The sequence below is a fragment of the Melozone crissalis genome, unplaced genomic scaffold (assembly GCF_028551555.1).
Source record: "Melozone crissalis strain CALT ecotype California unplaced genomic scaffold, PUWL_Pcris_2 ptg000231l_1, whole genome shotgun sequence".
Lineage (NCBI taxonomy): Eukaryota > Metazoa > Chordata > Aves > Passeriformes > Passerellidae > Melozone > Melozone crissalis.
This window is the reverse complement of record NW_026535993.1, coordinates 2,007,716-2,030,348: the sequence shown is the minus strand read 5'-3', so window position 1 is coordinate 2,030,348 and position 22,633 is coordinate 2,007,716. Positions and strand designations below refer to the sequence as shown.

At 47.7% G+C, this 22,633-nt stretch overlaps 1 protein-coding gene across 1 annotated transcript; it reads left to right on the top strand.

The window, feature by feature from the left end:
• Positions 1-18,126: 18,126 nt before the first annotated feature.
• LOC128949451 (olfactory receptor 14J1-like) lies at positions 18,127-19,065 on the top strand. The gene has a single exon (XM_054294311.1). It carries the CDS (start codon positions 18,127-18,129, stop codon positions 19,063-19,065), a length of 939 nt encoding a protein of 312 aa, XP_054150286.1.
• Positions 19,066-22,633: the final 3,568 nt, after the last annotated feature.

Here is a 22,633-nt window from a genome sequence, read left to right as displayed (position 1 = left end):
CAATTGCACTTTTAGAAGTACTTGGCCTTCAGAGCTATCAGGATCTCTATTGGAATATAATTGGAAGTTCCTCTTTAATCTCTTAAGCCAAGTAGCTGGGGTTTCATCCTTTTCTTGCATGTTATCAAAAGCTAGTTTTGTGTTATTACTTCAGGGAACTGATTTCTTTATTCCTCTAACCATCAGGGACCTATACTCTTCCATGTTCCTTCTATCTTTCTTTTCATTAGGGTCCCACTCAGGGTCCTGTAGGGATAATTTCTGGTCACTGGGATCTCCTGAACGATTTTCTCACTGTCAGATCCGCATTCCTGCGGCCCTAATCATCCTCACTTCTTCAGCGCTGAACAAAATTTTAAAAATAGAGTTCAGCTCTCCCCAGGTGTAAATGTTAAGGCCTAGAAATAGATTTACTTGGTTCGATATACCTACTGGATCCTCCACTAACTTCCCTAACTCTTTTTCAAAGCCTCGAATTTCAGTGGCTGTTAATGGGGCATTCACAAACCCAAGTCCCCCACGTATCCCACCCAAGGGGATGTCTCTAAGAGAAAAAGCTTCTCCACTTTAGATGTTTTAGATCTTGTGTTACAGTAAGGTCCCTCCGTGAGGTTACCCTTCTGGGAAGAAACAGGAGGAATGGGGCTAGTTGACTTATACTAACTGGGTTAGAGATGGAGGTGCTCACCTCCCAGTTAGGAGGGAGTAATGGTATAGCAGTAGGTAAGGGGAAAGAGACTGAACCCGTAGGAAGGGACACTGGAGGTGGGGCTGGAGAGACAGTTGAAGAGGCTGAGGGGGAGACTGGAGAAATAACTGGGTTAGAGGGAGGTGGGACAGTAGTGTTTGGACCAGGTAAGGGAGTTGTGGTTAGGGTAGGAGTAATAACCATAGGAGTGTTAATCGGAGGTGGTAATGGGATCGGAGCAGCTGCTGATTCTGAGGATGGAGAGGCCAGAGGTAAAATCGGGAGATCTGGGAGAGGAGCCTGGGGCCTTGCCAGGTAAATAGAGGGGGAATAGAGGAGGAGGTAAGCAATCAAGGGGGTCCCACTTAACACTAACCTCTTCCCTCCCCTCATTATTTTCCTTCCGTTTTTGTAGTTTACAGATTTTTATACATTGCTGGTGGTATGCCTCTGCGAACATGCAGCATATGTTAACTGCTGAAGATTGGGACTCTCTTGGGTTTTCAGATGTTGCTTTAATTGGGAACACATCCATGGATCTCTTGTCCCATACCATGGCCACTCCCCCTGCAGGTTTAACTTAGGCCAGACTTCGATACAATAGTGAATAATTTTAATTTTGTCTAAGCCTTTCATTGCCTCCTGAATTTTGGGAATTCTGTCCATCCCTGCCCCAAAGACCAAAAGAGATGTTAGAAAATTATTAGGTTTGTTTGAGTATTGCAGATTATGGTTTGATCAGTATTAAATCACTAAAAGCTTTAGTCATTTAGTCATTAAATCACTAAAAGCATTAGTCATGACAAATTGATAGACTCAGAGCCTGTAACCTGGACCTCAAATGATGAGGAACAGCTTTAGAATCTGAAAACTAAATTCTCCTCTGCCCCTGTACTGAGCCTACCAGACCTTTAAAAGATTTTTGACCTATTTGTAAATGTGGAAGAGGGGATAGCTTGCGGAGTCCTTACACAGGACTGGGGAGGATGCAGGAAGCTGGTCACATCTCTCTCCAAGTTACCAGATCCAGTAGTCAGAGGGTGGCCAGCCTGTGTGCAAGTGACAGAGGCAACAGCCACCCCAATAGAAGACACACAGAAACTAACCTGAAAGGGGAAGATCCGGGTTCATACCCCACAAAATGTGAAAGATGTTTTAAGTCACAAGGCCCCTCAGGGGCTAACTGACGCCCAAATACTAAAGTATGAAGTCATCATAATAAGTACCAAGGGCCTCGAATAAGTCACTTCAAAATGTTTAAATCCAGCCCTGCTCCTCACGGGAGAGCCATTAAAAGACCTGGAACATGATTGTTTAGAAATTATTGAAATGCAGACTAAAGTGCGAGAACATTTAGAAGATAAGCCCCTCCCACATGGGAGAATTTTATTTACAGATGGATCATCACAAATGGTAGCCAGTAAACAGGTCTCAGGGTATGCAAGCATAGATGGGCAGAATCTGCAAGTTGAGGAAAAAGGAAAGCTACCCTCAAATTGGTGTGCCCAGTGCTGTGAAATCTATGCCCTGAAGAGAGGACTAGATTTATTAGAAAAAGATAAAGGAACAACCTATATCGACTCCTGGTACACATTTGGGATTGCCCATACATTCGAAAAATATGGGAAGAACAGGGGTACCTTAACTCTTAAGGCAAAAATATAATACATGAAGAGCTAAGAAAATTAGTACTAGAGTCACTAAGGAAACCAATAGAGATAGCCAAAGTTCACATAGAAGGACATCAAAAAGGGGACACCCTTGAAATAAAGGGAAACCAATTAGCTGATCAAGTAGTGAAAGAAGTAGCTTTGCAACAGGAAAGTCCAGTTAAAATTCTTAAGATAGAGAGAACACCTAGTAGAGAAAGAAAAGAGGAAAAACCCATCTTTGATGAGAAAGAATTAAGGGAGTTAGAAAAGATGAGAGGACAGCAAAAAGAAAATGGAGAATGGTGGACCCCTGATGGACAGCAAATTTTAAATAAAGCTCCAGCCCGAAAGGTGATGACAGAGTTATACGAGTTGACCCACTGGGGAATACAAGGCTTATGTGACCCCTTTCCAAGGGATCATATGTGCATGGGAGTACATAACATAGCAAAGGCAGTTACCAAGGGATGTTTAACTTGCCAACAAATTAATCAGAAAGTAATGAGAAGAGTACTATCTGATCTGGGGGAAGTGAGTTGGCCTTGTGGCCATTCCAAAATGTGCAGGTAGACATCACAGAAATGTCCCGTGTTTAAGGACAGAGACACTTATTAGTGACTGTGGATCACCTCACCCATTGGGTAGAGGCATTCCCAACCAAAAGAGAGACAGCCCAAGGAGCCACCAAAGGAAACCTAGAAAACATCATTCCCCGATATGGGTTGATAAATAATGTTGATTCTGACCGAGGTCCACATTTTACTGCCCAAGTCCTACAACAAGTTGTTGAAGCCCTGGGAATGAAATGGAGGTTGCACAGCCCATTGGCATCCCTGGAGCGCCAGAGGAGTAGAAAGAATGAATAAAACCAGCAAAAACATGTTAACAAAATTAGTTACAGAAACTGAGATGAATTGGCTGAAATGTCTACCCTTAGCACTGTTACAAATAAAACAAGGCCTCAATCAGGTATAAGAGTCTCACCGTATGAAATGATGTTTGGGCTCCCCTTCTTGACAACCCCATATAGCGTTGGAATTTATCCAGAAGGAGAGACAGCCACCCTAAAATATCTAAAGGCTATTGGAAGTACGTTCAAAGATCTTAGGAGAAAGGGCTATCTCCCTCAAACCTCTCCCTTAGACACTAAGGAACACAACATCAATCCAGGGGACTGGGTGTTAGTTAAATCATGGAAATCTGGACCTTTAGCCTCTAAGTTTGAAGGCCCTTTTCATGTCCTACTCACCACCAATACAGCCATATGACCCAAGAGAGGGGGTGGACACATATAACCCAGATTAAAGGACCTGCACCACCTCCCACTGAGGAGTCAAAACCAACCGCATCTCCTACTAAGTCTTCTGATGAATGGATTGTGACTAATCACTCAGACGATCTAAAGGTAACCCTCCAGAGGAGACCTAAAGACTATTGGAGACTGTCTATAGTCAAAAACTTGTTAAGAACTGTTTAAATAATCAAAACTTGTTAAGAACTGTTTAAAATTGTAGTTACTGTTATTTATATTTCACTTTTGAGTTTGAAAAGTAGATACTTTCCTGTTGCATTTATTATTATTTAGTGATTATTAATGAATGTGCAGTTTTTTGTTTGTGTTGGAGCCTTTGTTTGTTTCGGCGTATATTGTAATTTTGTAGGATTAGGCATAAGAGTAAATACCTCGTTATTTGTTTGGAGTATTTTTTCTATCATTTTGGATACCCAAAATTCTTAAAGTCATCTGACCATTGAGTTCAAGGTTTTTAGGTCATGTTTTCGTGTGAAAAAGTTTAAGTGCCCAGTTAACTCCAATCTTAGTGTGCAAAGCAATCTCCTATAAAACATCCATCAGGGCAAAAATAAATTAGTAAAGAAAAGTCAAATGTGTTGACACTGAGAGAATAAAAAACTCTGCACTAAAACCAATGAGCTCTTCTGTAGGAGAAAAGCATAAGCAGGAGGCAAGGCTGGGTGAGTCTACAGTCCGCCTAAAAACAGCCACTCCAATCACTGGGTGCAGCTCAGTAGTTGTAGAGTTTAGGGGAATGCCTCATACCAGACTCCTGGGAATGCTCTTACTGATCTAACTTGTTAGCAACACACTGGGAAGTCAGAAGAGCCCATGTGCTAAATGTTACTACCCCCTTTACAAAGGGGAAGAAACCGGATCTTTATTACGAGTACATACAAATTTAAACTTTGCCGACCTCTCTCTGTTAGCAACCTATCAAGGGCAAGGGAAGACTTACTGGATTTCACAAGATATAGCCACTTATCAGCAATGACTGCCTGGGGAGTGTCCTATAGGAGATGTTTGGCTTTGCTTTGAACATAAGTCCAATCAAAAAGGCACAGCAGACTTAATAAAAGAGAAAGAAGTAACAACATCTGTAAATGAGAACGAAGACCTAGAAACATCTCGTGGGAAAAACTTGTTCATAGATTTAGTGGAAAAGATCAGTAAAGAGTTGAATGTAATCAATTGCTGAATCTGTGGAAATACACAAATGGCCAAAGTCTGGCCTTGGGAAGGGATCAGCTTAAGACCAATAGATATGTTAAAATGGACACAAACGAGACAAAAAGTACCAACTATTGGACAAAGAGGAAAAGAATGGTGGGAATTAACGTCTAAAATAATTGGAGAATAGTAATGTATATCAAGGAAAGGGAAAATGTATAAAACTCCAGTAGGAGAAATGTCCTGTAAAAGATATTTAAAAGTAAAACATCCATTAGCTAGACAGATCCCTAGAGAGTCCAATAAATACTGGTCCATTGGGAAGAAAGAAATGGGGTGTATCTATCAAGAAGGAGATTAATTCCATGAGTGTACTGGAAAAGGAATAAACCCATTCTGGGGAGTGAGAGAAATATCCAAGTATTGGGAATTTCCAATGACTATCAGTGATGCTTCTTGGAAAGCTCCAGAAAATCTGCTTTAGGTATGTGGGAATGTGGCTTACACTGAATTACCCGGGGAGTGGAGCAGAACTTGCACTATCGCAATTATTAAACTGTCATTTTTCTTAGTCCCAAAAGAGTCTGGATTGAATCTAGGGGTCCCAGTATATGATGATTTAAACAAATCTAGCTGACCAAAAAGGAACTTAATTGAAATTGGAGGAACCCAGACACGGAAAAACACAGTATGGACTCCCCAGGAAATAATTTGCACTTATGGACCGGCGACCTGGGCTCAAGATGGGTCCTGGGGACACCAGAGCCCAATTTATACGGGGTTAAATCGGATTCTGAGATTACAAGCAGTACTTGAGATGGTATCGAACCGAGCCTCTCGGGCTTTAGACCACATAAGTGACCAACTATCCCAGACTAGAGCTGTGGTGTATCAAATCAGACTAGCAGTAGATTATTTATTAGCCCATGAAGGAAGCACATGTGGAAAATTTAACTCCTCGAGTGCTGCTTAGAAATGGGAGACCGCAGTGAAGTCATTAGAAATATATCAAAGGAAATCCGGAAGGTAGTCTATGTTGGAACACAAGAGTGGACCCCTTCATTTGATACCAGCTGGTGGCACAATTTCTGGTCATTAAAAGGAAACTGGTGGAAGAAAAATCAGCCTTTTTCATTTTATGTGAAATTGCTACTTTAATCCTCCTACCTTGCATGCTCCCCTGTATAATCCGAGTTGTAACATCTGCTGTACAAGCAAGTGTAATGATACCAAAAGAGCTTAATAAGAAAGAAGTAAAAGTAATCATGGTAATGAACGATCAAGAACGTCCAGATGCCAAGCAAATTTACAACCAATATTAAAAATGTACTTTCAAGAAGAAGTAATTGCTAATTGATGCAGGCGTAATCCTAATGAAGAATTAGAGAGGGAAATTGTAGAGAATTGATTGTTAAAGGAGTTGATATAAAGTTCATTGTTAAAGGAGTTAATATAAAGTCCCAATGTTAGTTATAGATTGTTTGTTGAATGTTTAATAGTTATGTCAAGTTCCAATCCTAGTTAAAGGATTTATAATTATGTAAATCCCCTCACTGTCAGGTGTTACCCCCACTGCTCCTTTCAGTGTTCAGAAGCATATAATCACTAGAATGATTCTATGCAGGTGCTTTTATTGAAGAGCTCTGGGTGTCAGGGGTACAAACCCAAATCTGTCTCCAACCATACATTCGGGATGAACATGTTTTTATATTCCATCGTTATATAACTTTCATGTTAATTATTAAACTTTTATTGTTCTATTGTATACATAGATTTCAGCCAAGCATGGGCTCCTCGTGGTCCCTCTCAAACTTCTAACATAGTTTCTCATTATTCTTCTCATGATTATACAATAATTATATTTAATTACTAAACAATCATCACATCTAACAATTATATAATTTATCATATACTCCTTATGCAGGTGCAATTTCATATGATCTGGCAAAACACAAAGCCTGTCATTTTCAGAGTCTATTTTTAACATTGTTCCAGGGCCCCACTAAGTCTAGCTTCTTTCTAATTCCCCAAATTTTATGATTTTATAACTTTTTACTATCACTCCCACTCTCATCTAAGATGGCGAACCACCCGACACCATAAAGAAGAGGATTGTGTCACCCAGTAACCAGATATGAAAATCCCATAAGACAAGGAAGAAAAGAATGACCTAACAAAAACCCCTAAAACAACAAGCCACCATGCAAATGAAGAATTAAAATAACACTTCTAACCAGAGAAAACATAAGACAACATCAGGACCATGGTCAGAGATTTTTGCCTTTGTCACCCTAACCAGAACAGGCCAAGAGCAGTACAGGGACCATGGACCTGAAACCAACAGTGTCTACCCAGAGACTCTTGAAAGGAGAGAAAACCCAGCTCTGCCAGGCCTTGCTCAGCATTGCAGTTCCCTGCTCACAGCCTTGGGCTCCCTGCAATCCTGCCCTCAAGGATCTGCTCTCACCAGGCCCTGGGCAGCCTTGGGCACTCCCTGCCCTCCCTGGGGCCCAGCCATGCTCCAAGGCACTTGGAGTTTTGCTGCTGACTCCTTGAGCAGCTTCTTCATCCTTCTCTGCGTGCCTGAGGCTCCTGGAGCCAGCCCCAAATCCAGCGTGGGGCTGATTAAAATACAGAAAGGCCTCAGGAGCTCTTTGTCTCCCTTCCATTGTCTTCCAGTCTCCCGGGCTTGTGCAGTGATTGGAGTCAGTTTGGAGTTGTCTTCAGGAGGGAGATTCCAATGTGCACCTCATGATTTTTCTTTTCAGTCAAGGGAATATTTTTTTACTTTTCATTTCAGAAAAGAGAGGACAGAAGCATTTCCCAGGTTATCTTGATGTTGAATGTCTCCTTAGGAGGTCTGGGCAGGGAGAAGAATGAGCCCCTTGCAGGGTGAGCCTGTTTGGACAAGCTGGCCCTCATCCGCAGCCTCACTATGTCTGACATCACGCACCTGGGACTGAAATCCAAAAATATCCAAAAATGTTCATGTAATGATTTTATTTTTATTCTGTAGACAACATTTTGTGTTAATATTTATTTATATGTTCATTAAATTTATTTCTATTTCTAAGAAAAATATTGGTTTTTCTTACCTAATTTTTGTATTTACTTTAAGAATATATACGCTTTTAGTAGACAAAAAAATTGATGTTCATTGTTTCTAAGTAACACAATTACCTTAATTCATATTATTGGCTATTTCTTTCTTCCTCTTTATGGAAATTAGGAATATTTCCAGTCATTTTCTGAACATCTTCATCATCGTTTTCAGACACAGGGACAAGAAGGGGCACTTCGGGGCCCCTGGAGACATTTCTGGGGCCAATTTGGGGCAGTTTTGGGTCTGGGGGGGGAATTCAGAGAGAACTTGAGGGTCTGGAGGACACTTGGGGGAGCCGGGTGGGCACTTGGAGGGGCACTCAGGGATTCTGAGGGACAGTTCGGGGTCCGGGGCAGCACTTGGGGATCCAAGGGGGCCCTTGGAGGTCACGGATGGAAATCTGGGGCACTTTGGGGTCCGGGCGGATCCTTGGGCACTCGAACGGGGCTCTCTGGGGCGCGGGGGGCGATGGGAGTTGTAGGTGTAGGTATCACACGGTTTAACGGCGCCGCGGAGCATCACGGGAGTTCAGGGCGCAGCTGCAGTGGCTCTCGGTGGGGCGCGGGGCATGAGGGGAGATGAAGTCCCAGCTGGAATAGTGCTGGACGTGCGCCGTGGAGCATAATTGGGAGCCGTAGTCCCGGAAGTGGTTGGAACGCAGCGTTTGGGGTACGGGAAGGCTCTTGGGGAAACATTTGCGTCTGAGCCGTGACTTGAGGCCCTGGGGGAAACTCAGATGGTTCGGGAGCCCTTGGGGGGAGCTCAGGGAGCCCTAACTGGGTTCTTTAGGGCACGGGGCATGGCAGAAGTTTTAGGCGTGGGACTGTGTTCTGAGGGGCTCTGGAGCCGTGGGGGATGAGAGGAGATGAATTCCCAGAAGTGGCTGTACCGGGCATCTGTGGGTGTGGGAGCACTCCGGGGCTCCAGGGACGCCTTTGGGGGTCCTGAATGGGCGCTGAGGGGTCACTGAGGGATCCTGGAGGGTCTGGGGAACACTCTTGGGACAGATGAGGGCGGATACCGGGGTTCTGTGGAGCGCAAGGTATGATGAACATTTTAATTGCGGCTCCAATGAGTCTGTATCCGGCCGCGGGGCATGACAGGAGTTGTAAGCAAAAATAAAATATGGCGCCAATGTAGGGACCGTCCCTAGTCCCGGATCCCTTGCGCTGATTGGCTGCGGCTGCTGATGGGCGGGAGCATCGGCAAATGGGATGCGGTGGAGGCGGGAACAGCCAATTCACCGTCGTCCAGTCCCTCCCAGTACAGATGGGTTCATCCTCAGTACAGCCCAGTACAACCCCAGTGCCCCTCCAGTTCCTCCCAGTACAGCCCAGTCCATCCCAATACATCCAAGTTCATTCCCAGTTGTTCCCAGTTCCGCCCAATGCCATCCACAGGATGCCCCGGTCTCCCCAGTTTTCTCAGCAATGTCCCCAGTGTCCCCACGTTGTCCCGTTCCTCCCCAGTGTCACTCCCACTATGTCCCAGTGTCTCCAACAGCGTTCCCAGTGATCCCCAGTATGTCCCAGTCCTCCCCAGGGTTTCCAAGGACAGTTTAATTTCTCTCGGTGGCCATGGCAGCCAAACCCAGCAGTGGGGTCAGTGCAGTGCCCATGGCCACAGTCCCTTGCAGTGGCCCAGTGCAGCTTGGGCTGATGATCCACCCTCACAGCTGGCCCAGGGCAGCTCTGCAGTGGCTTTGGTGGCACCTGTGGCTGGCACACACCTGAGCAGTGTGTCTGTTTGCAGTGCGGAAATTCAGGAGGTTCAAATTGCTGCAAAAAACCCCAAAAAGGGAAAACCCCTCTAAGGCTGAGTGCAGCCAGCTCTGGAAGCACAGCAGGTCCCAGGGGAGTGAGGACAGACAGGATGGGGCTGGGCAATGTGGAGCAAGGTTGTCCACACTGGGTCAGAGCTCAAGGCACAGCTTCTGTGAGCAGGCCAGAGCTGCTGAGGAGAGACCGTGGGTCAATATCAATCACAGAATGCTGTAATCACCTCTGCTCTAAGGAGAAATAAAACAAAAAAATACCTCAATTAAACTAGAAATCTGTATTTCTTAAAAGTTCTTTTAAATCGTTCTTCATCACTGGACTAGGAAACCTTTAATGACCCTCTCAGGGCTTTGATGTTGTTTACATCAGACTCAGTACCTGAGAGAGTATTCAAAAAACTTGTCAAGAATTCAAACTTAAACTGAAAGACTGAAGTTTCTTGAAGCTTTAATTGGTCCCACTGAGGGACACGACTAGGAAAGTTTCCCCACGTTCCAATTAGAGCAGAACACTGGAGGCAGGGATGACAGCTGGGGACAAACAAGGCAAAGGTATCTCTGGTGCTGAGCAAAGCTGGATGTGTTTGAGGAATGCAAAGGGCCAAGGCCTGAGCCCCAGCCCCTGGCCAGGCAGATGCTGTCCCTCCCTCCCTGCTCAGGGCTCTTGCTGGGATGGGCACTGGCATGTGGGGATGTGCAATGGCAAGGGCAGGAGCATGGGGCGGCCCCTGCCAGGCTGCTGAGCAGGGACAAGGAGGCAATGAGGCCCCAGGCCTGCAAGGGTCACTTGTCTCCTGCTCCTGCCTCAAGCCCAGGCCCAGCAGCCATGGCCAAAGTGCTGCCCAAGTTGGCTCTGGCAGGGCTGTCTTGCAGCTGCTGCACATGCCTGTGCCCTGTGCAGCCCAGGCTGTGCTACGGTGTCCCTGCCCTGCACCTCTGTCCCTGCAGGCCGTCGGCATGCCCCAGCTGCCCCACCTGGCTGGCCCCTTCCTTTGCTGACAGCTCTGCTATATCAGTTACTTGTGAGGGTTCCTCAGGGTGAGAGAGATGGATGAGAATCTTGCTTCATGATCAGATGGCTGGATTTATTAATATAAGATATATAATACCTTATGACTATATTAAAAGGAATACAGAGAAAAGTTGCAGAAGCTGCTAAGCTAAGAATAGAATAGAAATCTGAAAACAAGTTTCGGTGTCCAGGCAGAAAGCAGGACAATCTCTCCTGTGAGTGGTCAGTAAATCCAAACACTCACAGAAGACCAATCACAGATGCATCTGTTACATTCCACAACAGCAGATAATAATTGTTTACATTTTTCTTCCGGGGCCTCAGCTTCCCAGAAAGGACAAATCCTAAAAGAAAGGATTTTTATGAAAAGATGTCTGTGACATGTCACCTTTCCAAATTATATAAATTAAAAAGAAAGAATGCTGATGTGGAATGAACAGGAAATTTCTTCACCTGTATAACATACAATACTAACAAATCACTAAAACAATCTTACAATCTAAGAAAATGCAAAAAAAAATGCCAAGAAGATTGAAGTTCAAGCAGCTGAGTTTCAGGAACAGTCCATGGGCTAAAATCCTTCCTCTTGGACATATCTGAAAGTCCTTTTTGGTCCTGAAACAGAATTGCGGCAAAAAGTCAGTCATAAAACAATTTCAAACAATTTGAACAATTTTTGGAAAGTCATTTTCTGTCCCTTCAATGCTTCAGTGTTTCAGAGCTGCTACCAGCTATTTTCAATCATTTTTATTTAATTTTAATTTTTTTTTTAATCGAAAAGAGCAGCAGCAGAGCAGAGCTCATTATTATTGTGCCTACTGGGGCTGCGAAACAATAGCCAGTGGATGGCTACCACCGCGGAAAGATGAGTACATTGGAGTCATTTGGGGACCTAAAGGTTACACTCAACCTACACTTCACAACTATATCGACACTGGGGATCAACCACCGATGGGGAATGTCTGCAAGTATTTGAACATTACTACCCAGAGGCTAGCAGATGCCTCGTGGTTAATAGGGAAAAAGTGGGGTGTCCGATTGGCAGTAGCCGGGAAGGATCCTGGCAGTCTATTTGCTATTAAGAAAGAGATTGCTCCACCGGACCCAGAACCAGTGGGACCGAATCTGGTACTGAGTCCAGAAGTGAGCATAGGTCAAACCTCAGACCCAACCAAAGACAACTCCTTAAATACAGTTGGGGAAGGGATCGATAACACTCTAAGTGAATAAAACAGCAGAGCAGAACACTTTGTGGAAAGTAATGCAGGCCAGTTTTGGAATTCTAAACTAGACCAACCCGAACCTAACTGAGGGGTGTTGGCTATGTTATAATATTCAGCCTCCCTTCTATGAAGCAATTGGGGTAACTGCAAAAGCTAGAAGGGTGAATGGGACAAATCCTAGTCAGTGTCATTGGAAACAGGACAAAGAAAATACTAATTTTCAGGGAATAACACTCCCTGGTTACAGGGAAAGGGCGATGTATAGGGGCTATACCAAGGGACAAGCAGCACTTATGCGAGGAAATCATCTGAGTAAAAGACAGCACACCTCCTGCGGAATGGCTCCTGCCTGCTGCTAATACAAAATGGGTATGCCAGGGCATCGGAGTAACTCCCTGCTTATCTTTGAAATTGTTCAACCACTCAAATGACTACTGTATCCAAGTGACTATCATACCTAGAACTATGTATCATTCCATGGATTATGTAATTGACCAACACACTACAAGGGAACACTACTTAGTCAAAAGAGAACCATTTACGGCATTGACAATAGCTGCCCTCCTCACAGTTGGGGGGGTAGGGGCTGGTACAGGGGTGACTTCACTGGTCAGTCAGCATAAAGAATTTAGGGAGCTTAGAATTTCAGTCGACAAGGACTTAAACAGAATCGAAACAATTTATTGAATGGATTAGTAAAATCTGTACGGTCCTTATCAGAGGTGGTGCTACAAAATAGAAGAGGATTAGATCTGCTGTTCTTACAGCAGGGTGGACTGTTTATAGCGCTTAAGGAAGAATGCTGTGCTTACGCTGATCATACCGGAGTTGTTGTTGATACCATAGCAGAACTAAGAAAACGGTTGGAACAAAGAAAGAAAGGGAAGCACACCAGAGCTGGTACGAGTCATAGTTCAGCCACTCTCCCTGGTTAGCCACGCTACTGTCCACCATTGCAGGGCCCTTAATTTTACTAGTGCTTGGACTTACATTTGGGCCATGTATATTCAATAAGTTGATTGCTATAGTAAGAGGACGCTTGGAAGCTGCACATCTTATGCTTGTTAGGGCTAAGTACAAGCAAGACTCAGAAGACAAAACGGTGGATCTTGCTAGACGGGAATTGCAAAGATTTAATAAACAAAATAAACAAACAGAAACGATTTGATGAACAAAATGGTTAAAAAGAAAAAGGGGGGGAATTGTAATGGGTTAAAACTTTAAGTTTGTTCATCAAAGCTGACAAAGTTGTTCCAGTAAGAATGTTGCCTAATAAATTTCCAGACTTAAAAGGATTAAGAAGATGAAACCAAAGACAATGGGTTTCACAAACATTTGTTTATCTGCTGAGTAAACTGTTGGGTGGTGGGCTTGCTATGATTGATAACACAGTATTAGCTTATCCGCTCAGTAAACTTAAGATTCCAGGAACACAGCTTAAAATTCCAGGAATCAGACAAAGGAAAAATACCAACCTTCATCTTCAAACCTCTGGGAGGTGGACTGTGACCACCTAGACACAAAAGAAGAACACACAGAATACTACACATCAACCCGGAAGCAGGACTGTAAAAGAACTCCACGAAAAATCAGAAGAGCGCGGCAGCAGCGGAGCGGAGACTCCCCTGTCGCCCAGAGCTGATTTGCTTATTGCTTTACCCACTGTAATCAATAAATTCTCAATTGATTTTACTTGGCAAATTGTCAGTTCAATTTATAACAAGGGGTTATGAGGGCCTCTGGGAGGGGATGAGAGCGATGCTATGGGTCATGAGGGGCTGTGAACTGTGAAGGATCGTGAGGGGTCATGAGAGGCCAAGAGGGGCTTGGAGGGGCCATGAGCAGATTTTAGGGGCCATGACGGGCTCTGAGAGGCCATGAAGGGCTGTTGGGGACCTTGAGGGAGAGAAGGCACTCTGAGAGGCTGTGGGAGGCCAGGCACCTCATGGAACCAAGGGTCGCTTTGGACACTGTGGAACCAAGGAGACTGTTGTTTGCAGTATGGAAACTTATGGAGTCAAAAGTCCATTGTGACATTCTAGAGCCTCATGGAACCATGGAGACCATTATGACACTTCAGGACCCACTGGAACCAAGGGGCCATTGTGACACTGCAGGGCCTCGTTTAACCAAGGGCTCATTGTAGCACGGCAGGGCCTCATTGAATCAAGGGTATCGTAGTGGGGCTCCATGAGACCACGGGGACATTCTGACTCTGGGGAACCAAGGAGACCATTGTGACACTGCAGAGCTCAGTGGAACTAAGAACTCATGTCACAGTGAATAGCCCAATGGAATCAAAAGGCCATTCCGTACTTCAGGGCTTCATTGAGCCCTGTGGGGCCTCATAGAATCCTGGAGGCCATTATGTCACTTTGAGGCCTCATTGAGTCAAGGGGCTCGGCAGGGCCTTGTGGAACAAAGGAGCTCTTTGTGACACTGCAGGGACTCGTGGAAACAATGAGACCGTTCTGGCACTCTGAGTCCCCATGGCAACAAGGGGCCAGTGTGCCACAGCCATGTCCTGAGGAACCAAGGGTCCATTGTGATCCTGGGGAGCCCAATAGAACCAAGGGGCCATTGTGGTACTCTGCACAGTCCCATGGAACCAAGGAAACCATTTTGACACTGCAAGGCCTCATGGAAGCAAGGGGCCATTGTGCCAATGGGGACCTAACAGGGCCACTGTGATATCACTGGACTTAGGGACACAAAGATCTCTTGCTATACTATGGGGCCATATGGAACCAAGGGGCCACTGTAATGCTGCAGGGACCCAAGGATCAAAGAACATAGAAAAGTTCTGGTTGGCTTGGCTTGACTGGTGCAGCTGACCTTGGCATGTTGAGGGTGCCCCTAAACTGCCCCTAAAACCCTGGACTTCAGTGCTTTCTTTCCTGTGGGAAAGAACTCTTCTCCTCCAGGTGTTCATGGCTGAAATTGGGATTCTACATCCAAATTCAGTTTTATTGAAGGATGATTCCTGTATGAAACCTGCAAGAATAGACAGCTCTGGGTGGCCTTGACATCTTGGGGGCCACCTCTCATCTGCCTTAAAAACAATGGGGGGCCAAGCTCTTCTTTCCATGGAAAAATATTCTTTCAAGTGCAGGTCTCCATAGCCAAAAGTGGGAATCCGCCTCCAAAATTCCTTATTTCCTAGAATAGCTCCCAGACAAAAGCTGCCAGGACTATCTAGGTTCCCTTGGTTTCCTGAGGGTCAGCTCTCATCTGCCTGTAAAACACTGGAGCTCTGTACTTTCCTTCCTATGCAAAAGAACTGTCCTTCTCATCAAGGTGCCCATGGACAAAACTGGGATTTGGCCTCCAAAACTCCATCTACCCAAGGACTGCTCCCAGACAAAAGCTGCCAAGACAAACAGGTCTGGCTGGCCTTGGCCTCCTTGGAGCTGCCTCTAATCAGCCTTTGAAACACTGGGGCTCTGCCCTTTCCTTCCTGTGGAGAAGAACTGTCATTCTGGTCCAGGCACATGTGGCTGAAATGAAACTCCACCTCCAAAACTACACAAATATCCAAGGGTTGCTTTCAGACAAAAGCTGCAAGGACAGACAGGTCTGGCTGCCCTTGGCATCTGGTGAGTGGCTCTGATTTTCCTTCAAACCCCTGGGGCTCTGTGGGTTCCTTCCTGTAGAAAAGAACCGTCCTTCTTGTCCAGGCACCCATGGCCTCAAGCACATGAGCACTGTACAGGGACAGAGGAGCTCTGTGCTCAGTGGGGTGGGGACTGAGGACAGTAGAGGAGAGCCCTGGGAGGGACTGAAGGGTGGTTACAGACATGGTGGATCCTTTTAACATAATAGAAAACAGGGAGAAAAAAAGAAAAAAATTAATGTAAATTGCCACTGGGGAGATCTGGACTGGACACAAGGACAAAAGAATTTCCCTCACAGGGCAGAGCTGTGGTGCAACACATCCTCCAGAAGGAGTCTGGGTCAGCCCTAGGCTTTGTGTGGGCAGGCAGAGGCAGGCAGGAGGCAGAGCTGTCAGCAAAGGAAGGGGCCAGCCAGGTGGGGCAGCCGGGGGATGCCGACAGCCTGCAGGGACAGAGGTGCAGGGCAGGGACACCGTAGCACAGCCTGGGCTGCACAGGGCACAGGCATGTGCAGCAGCTGCAAGACAGCCCTGCCAGAGCCAACTTGGGCAGCACTTTGGCCATGGCTGCTGGGCCTGGGCCTGAGGCAGGAGCAGGAGACAAGTGACCCTTGCAGGCCTGGGGCCTCATTGCCTCCTTGTCCCTGCTCAGCAGCCTGGCAGGGGCCGCCCCATGCTCCTGCCCTTGCCATTGCACATCCCCACGTGCCAGTGCCCATCCCGGCAAGAGCCCTGAGCAAGGAGGGAGGGACAGCATCGGCCTGGCCAGGGGCTGGGGCTCAGGCCTTGGCCCTTTGCATTCCTCAAACACATCCAGCTTTGCTGAGCACCAGAGACACCTTGGCCTTGTTTGTCCCCAGCTGTCAATACTGCCTCCAGTGTTCTGCTCTAACTGGAACCTGGGGACACTCTCTCAGTTGTGTCCATCTGTGGGACCCATTAAAACTTCAAGGAACTTCTACGTCTAAATTTAATTTTGAGTTCTTGAGAAGTTTTTGAACACTCTCTCAGGGACTGAGTCTGATGTAAACAACACCAAATCCCGAAGAGGCTCATTAAAATCCTTGTGCTGTTTCTGTGCTGCTGAGCTTTAAAGGAACGGCTCTTGCCAGGGCCAGCTCCTCTCCCAGCCCAGCAGGGCTGAGAGCTCTGCCTGCAGGCACTGAGGGACAGGAGCCAGGCAGAGACAGGCTGAAGGCAATCAGGATTGGGAAGACATTGAGCTGAGACATCACTTGGGGAAAGATCTTCACAGCCCTGTGCATGGTGAGTGTGTGGGTGCAGGGCAATGTCCCCTGTGCTCCTGGAGGGATCTCCTGAAGCCAGCACACCCCTCAGCCTGGGGGATGTGTCAGGAGGACTCTCCCACGTTCTCTGTGGCACAGGAGGAGGAGGATGAGGATGTGCTGCAGAGCGGGGCTGCCCCGGGCACCGTCAGAGGGACAGGGCAGGACGGCTCCTGCTGCCAGGGATGGCTGCAGGGGCTGATGCTGGGGCTGCAGCCAGGGCTGCCCAGGGCTGTCCTGCAGAGCAGCTCCTGCAGCCCTCAGGGCTCTTGGCCAGCCCAGGGCATGTGCCACTTCCAGGGGCAGCTCTCAGCCTGCCTGGCAGCTCCCCACGGACGCTGCAGGGGAGAAGTTGGAGGTGGAAGGAGCCACCCCCATCAGGGCAGATTCCTCCTGCTCTGGAGATGGTGCTGCATGGCCAGGGCTGCTCTCAGCTTTCTCCTAAAGGGAAGGGAAAGGGGCTGTCAGCTTTGGCTGTGTCACTGAGACTCCTGCACTGTCACCCTGGGCACCAGCAGATGGGTCTCAGATCTCCCTCAGAAAGTGCCTCCTCATCCTCCTCTCCCTACAGACAGCAGCAGCAGCTCCTTGGCTTGCAGCATCTCTGTTTGTCTGGCCTGCCCTTAAGGCCCTGCTGCCAGGGAGATGCCCCTGGGCAGTGCCCTGTGCTGGGAGGGGTCTGCAGGGAAGAGCTGAGCCCCCAGGGCTGGGCTGGGCTCTGGCAGCACTGGCAGGGACAAGGCTTGGATAGAGAGAAACAGCTCCCAGCAGGCACAACTCCAGACAGCAGAGAGACAGACCTACCCTTGGTATCCCATCCTGTCCAGCTGCACAGGGAAAGAGGAAAGGGTTTGGAGAAAATTAGTTTTAAAATTGAGAATTCACAAAGTCCACTTTGTTTTCAATAAAGTTTTAGGTGTGATCACGCTTAAATCAAAAGAGGTGAAATGAACAAAGGGCATCTGTTTAGCGACTAGCGCTGCGTGCACTGGGGCACAGGGAGCCCTCTTTTCCTTCTGGGCTCCAGAGTGTTCAGGCTGAGAGCAGTGCTGAAGATGAGGCAGAAACTCAGCTCACAAACGCGAACTCAAATAAAGTTTAGCAAAGTTCCCTCACAGGAAGAGAATTAATTTTGAAGGGAATTTCAACTAAAATACATAGGATAGACTTAAAGCCTTGGTCCAGCTATTCAAGTCTTCTTTCAACAGTCCATGATCCCCAGAGTGAAGAAATGTCCAATCTGGCACTGCCATTTCCTTCCGAGGCAGGTGTTAATGCTCTATAAATACCTGTACCCAAAGGCACCAAATGTCCAACAGCAGCTCCATCAGGCACTTCCTCCTGCTGGCATTGGAAGACACGCGGCAGCTGCAGCTCCTGCACTTCTGCCTCCTGCTGGCCATCTCCCTGGCTGCCCTCCTGGGCAACGGCCTCATCATCAACGCCATAGCCTGCAGCCACCACCTGCACACGCCCATGTTCTTCTTCCTGCTCAACCTGGCCCTCAGCGACCTGGGCTCCATCTGCACCACTGTCCCCAAAGCCATGCACAATACCCTCTGGCACACCAGGACCATTTCCTACTCCGGATGTGCTGCACAGCTATTTTCCTTTCTCTTCTTCATTTCAGCAGAGTATTTTCTCTTGACCGTCATGTGCTACGACCGCTACGTGTCCATCTGCAAACCCCTGCACTACAAGCTCTGCTGCCCAGGGACCCTCCTGGGCAGCAGAGCTTGTGCCCACATGGCAGCAGCTGCCTGGGCCAGTGCCTTTCTCAATGCTCTGCTGCACACAGCCAATACATTTACCCTGCCCCTCTGCCATGGCAATGCCCTGGGCCAGTTCTTCTGTGAAATCCCACAGTTCCTCAAGCTCTCCTGCTCCAAATCCTACCTCAGGGAACTTGGAGTTTCTGTTTTCACTACCTTCTTAGCATTTGGTTGTTTTGTGTTCATGGTTCTCTCCTATGTGCAGATCTTCAGGGCTGTGCTGAGGATCCCCTCTGAGCAGGGACGGCACAAAGCCTTTTCCACCTGCCTCCCCCACCTCGCCGTGATCTCCCTGTTCGTCAGCACCTCATTTTTTGCCTACCTGAAGCCCCCCTCCATCTCCTCCCCATCCCTGGATCTGGCCCTGTCAGTTCTGTACTCGGTGGTGCCTCCAGCTCTGAACCCCCTCATCTACAGCCTGAGAAACCAGAAGCTCAAGGATGCCCTGAGGAAAATGATGACTAGCTGCTTTTGAGAAGCAAAAAATGGCCTGTTTTCTTTTGCATAGCTTTTGGAATGGAACTGATGACAGGCCCCACAGGCCTTCCTGGGTCTTTGGTAGGGGTCAGTGGGGTTTTTAGTCATAATGTTGTACTTGATGAAGTTATTTAATCACCATCTAATTCACTGTCTTTCTCTTGAATTTGACCCACAAGCTCTGTAAACCAGGGATTGGGCTATCGCTACATTTGAAGAAAAGAAGCTTCCTTGCAGTGCCTGTTTTATCTGGAATTCCAGCTCAGAGCCCTGTGTAAAGTTAGGGGGAAGAAGGGGAAAAGAGTCCCAGCAGAGCAGCACGGCCAGGGAGCAGCAGGGATTGGTCCTTTCAGAGCTGCTCTGCCCAACTCCACCCTGTCCTTGCCAGCCCTGCTGTGGCTGTAAGGCCGGAGTGCTCTGGCAGCTTGGTCACTGTCCTGCTGCGTGTCCCTGCTGTGGCCAAAGGCAGGGCCAGGCCATGGGCACTGCTGGGACACAGCTGGGCTCCAGCACAGCAGCTCCAGCAGCAAAGGGCATCTCCTGAGGGCAGGGCAGGGAGGCTTTGCTCCCCTCCAGAGCTCTGTCAGCAATGTGCCCCAGGAATGCCCTGGCACAGCAAAGCCCAGGGCCTGGGGCAGGGTGGGAGTGTGCAGGGGGGGCTCACAGCAGTGTCCTGGCACAGCCAGAGCTCCTGACATGGACCTGAGGCAGCAGCAGAGCAGGGCCTGGGCTGTGTCTCTGTTCTGGGACAGCCTGGGAAGGTGCCCCAGGGCAATTGTCCCACACCAGCCCCTGCAACCACCATTGCCAGCACTGGCCTCTCCCCACCTGCAGGAGGTTGTTTGTCCCTGCACGGAGGGACACCAAGTGACCAGGCCAGCAGGCCATGTTTGCTCTGTGCTGAGGAGATCGCAGCAGTACATCGTGTGTGTGTGAGGGGAGATGAACCCCAGTGAGCACAAACACCATCAGCAACACCCGGGGATGGCACAATTCCAGTGGCACAAACAGTGCCTTGAGGCCGCTTCACTCTGAGAGTAACGTCCTCTGGGAAAACACCTGAATTCTTTGCTGGGTTGTGGTTATGACAGCATAGAGAGAAATATCCCAGGCAGAGAGGCTCCAGGAAAAATGCTCAGGGCAGTCATGGACTGCACAGAGACACATTGGATAGAGTGAGGATCTGTGGGGAGAAATCAGAGCTGCTTCCCTTTTGAAGCAGCCTGAGGACCTGGATAGGGCTGTGCTGTGTTCTGGGCACTGGGCTGGAACTGAGGGATGTGGAAAAGACCTTTGGTGTCAGGGCTGTTGAGAAGGCTGGGCAGTGTCCCTGTGGGACCTCTCTCAAACCCCTTGGAAAGGCCAGAGCCATCCCAGAGGGTCCTGGGCACTTGGGAAGGGCAGACATGGAACCAGTCAGCAAACAAGGCAGGGAGGGGCACTGGGAGAGTCACAGCCTGCTCAGGCTCAGCAGGGAAGGGGATGTGGCAAATCCTCCTGCAGCCATTCCAGGCACTGGCAGGACAGGGCAGGGACTGCAGAACCCACGTGGGAGGGAAAAGAAGGGGATATTGTGTGCCCAGAGTTCAGCCAGGCCTGGGACAGGGTCTGCTGTGGTCTCCTCAGAGCCAGACTGAAGAGAGCTGGGCTGAAGGAGTGGAACATGAGCTGGGTGGGAATTTGGCTGAACAATGAGGGTCAAATGTCATCCATGGTACAGAGCCCTCTTGGAAGCCACGCCCTGGTGACATCCCTCAGTGACCAGCCCTTGGCCACCACTGTGGAACATTTCTAGCGTCTCTAAAATGGCATGAAATGTACTTTCAATTCCTTTATGAATGCTGCCTGATTGCAGGGAGTCTGTGACTGAACTCATCTCGTTAATGGTGACTGCAAAATGTAATTGTGCAAGATGACTGAGTTGGGTAAATTTATCTTGCCATCAGGTGCCAAGCAAGCCACAATAAAGGGCAGAAAAAACGTATGCATCAGAAGAAAGTCAGTTCAAAAGGGAAAAACCCAAACCCAAACAAAAAATAAAAACCCCAAACCAAATGAAAAAAACCAAAGCAAGACCCACCCACAACAACACAAAATCCCCACAAACAAACCAACCACAAAAAGAAAAAGCCACAAATAGAAAAAAAATCAAATTCACAGGATATCTCCTATCAGCAGAAAATGTTTAACCAATTCTGGCAGGAGAGGATTCTGTACGTGTAGGTGCTGTTTTGAAAGAAAAATTTTTGAAAAAAGAAATTAATCTCCTAATCCCCTTGCCCTCCCCCCCCCCCCCAGTTGATTACTGATCATGGTGTGACATGGAATGGAACATCCCTTGGGTCAGTCGAGCCCAGCTATCCCATCCCTGTTCCCCAGGAACACTTACCCACACCAGGCCCATAGGTTGGAGGGGGTTGCAGACGCCTCATGCAGGGCGAGCACTGAGACAAGGACAGGAGAACAGAACAACATTTACTCTTGTCAAGGACAGTAGAACAGAACAGCTCAGCCTTGGAGAAACTGATTAAGGATGTACCTCTGGCAAACAGAAGTCACACAAAATGCAAGTAGGATGCCAGCCCACCTCTGCAAAGCTGACAAAACAGAAATTACTCAAAATAATAATATTGCCGTTACTCAAAAGGAGGGGTCAAGGAACAGCCACCTAAAAGGGCACTGGATGTTGAAGACAAAACACAAAGAACCATGAAAGGATTTGTGATAAGGGGTGCAACTATGTCAAATAAACTCAAAGGAAGTGGGGATAGCTCATCAATACAGAATGAATGTGTGTGATAAAAACTCTGATCATTCAATGCTAATGCACTCCAATGGAGGAAGGATGGCCCAAGTGACCACCATGCTGTAATAAAGAATATCTGCTTTCAAATACTCAAAACTCTGTTCAGAAGTTTCTATCCAGAGGGTTTCAGTATCAGTGGTGTCCTTGACTCCATTGTGCCCCACAGCTTCACAATGGCTTCTTGGTTCCATGAGGCCCTGCTGTAGAACAATGGACCCTTGGTTCCATTGGGTTCTGTACTGTTAAAATGGCCTCCTTGGTTCTTCACTGCCACAATGCTCTCCTTGGTTCCACAAGGCCTTGGTGTTTCACAACAGCCCCTTGGTTCCATCAACTGCCAGAGTGTCACCCTGGTCTCTTGGATCTGCAGCGTCACAATGGACAATTGGTCACAAGCAGCCCTGCTGTGTCACCATGAATATTTGGCTCCATGCAGCCCCACACTGTCACAATGGCCCCTTGGCTCCAGGAGGTTCCACAGTATCACCATGGTCTCCTTGGATCTGCAGTATCTCCATGGACCATTGGTTCCATGTGGCCCTGCTGTGTCTCAGTGGTTCCTTGGTTCCATGAATCCCCACTGCATAGCAATGGAATCTTGGTCCTATGAGGTTCTCTACTGTCAACAATGGTCTCCTTGGTGCTGGACTCTAACAATGGACCTTTGGTTCCATGAGGTTCCATGATGTCACAATGGTCTCCTTGGTTCTGTAGTGTCAAAATGGCTGCATAGTTCCGTAAGGTTTCTCAGTGTCCCCAT

Bases quoted from the DNA above. Each gene is read 5' to 3' on its own strand.
- LOC128949451 (XM_054294311.1), top strand. From the start codon at position 18,127: ATGTCCAACAGCAGCTCCATCAGGCACTTCCTCCTGCTGGCATTGGAA.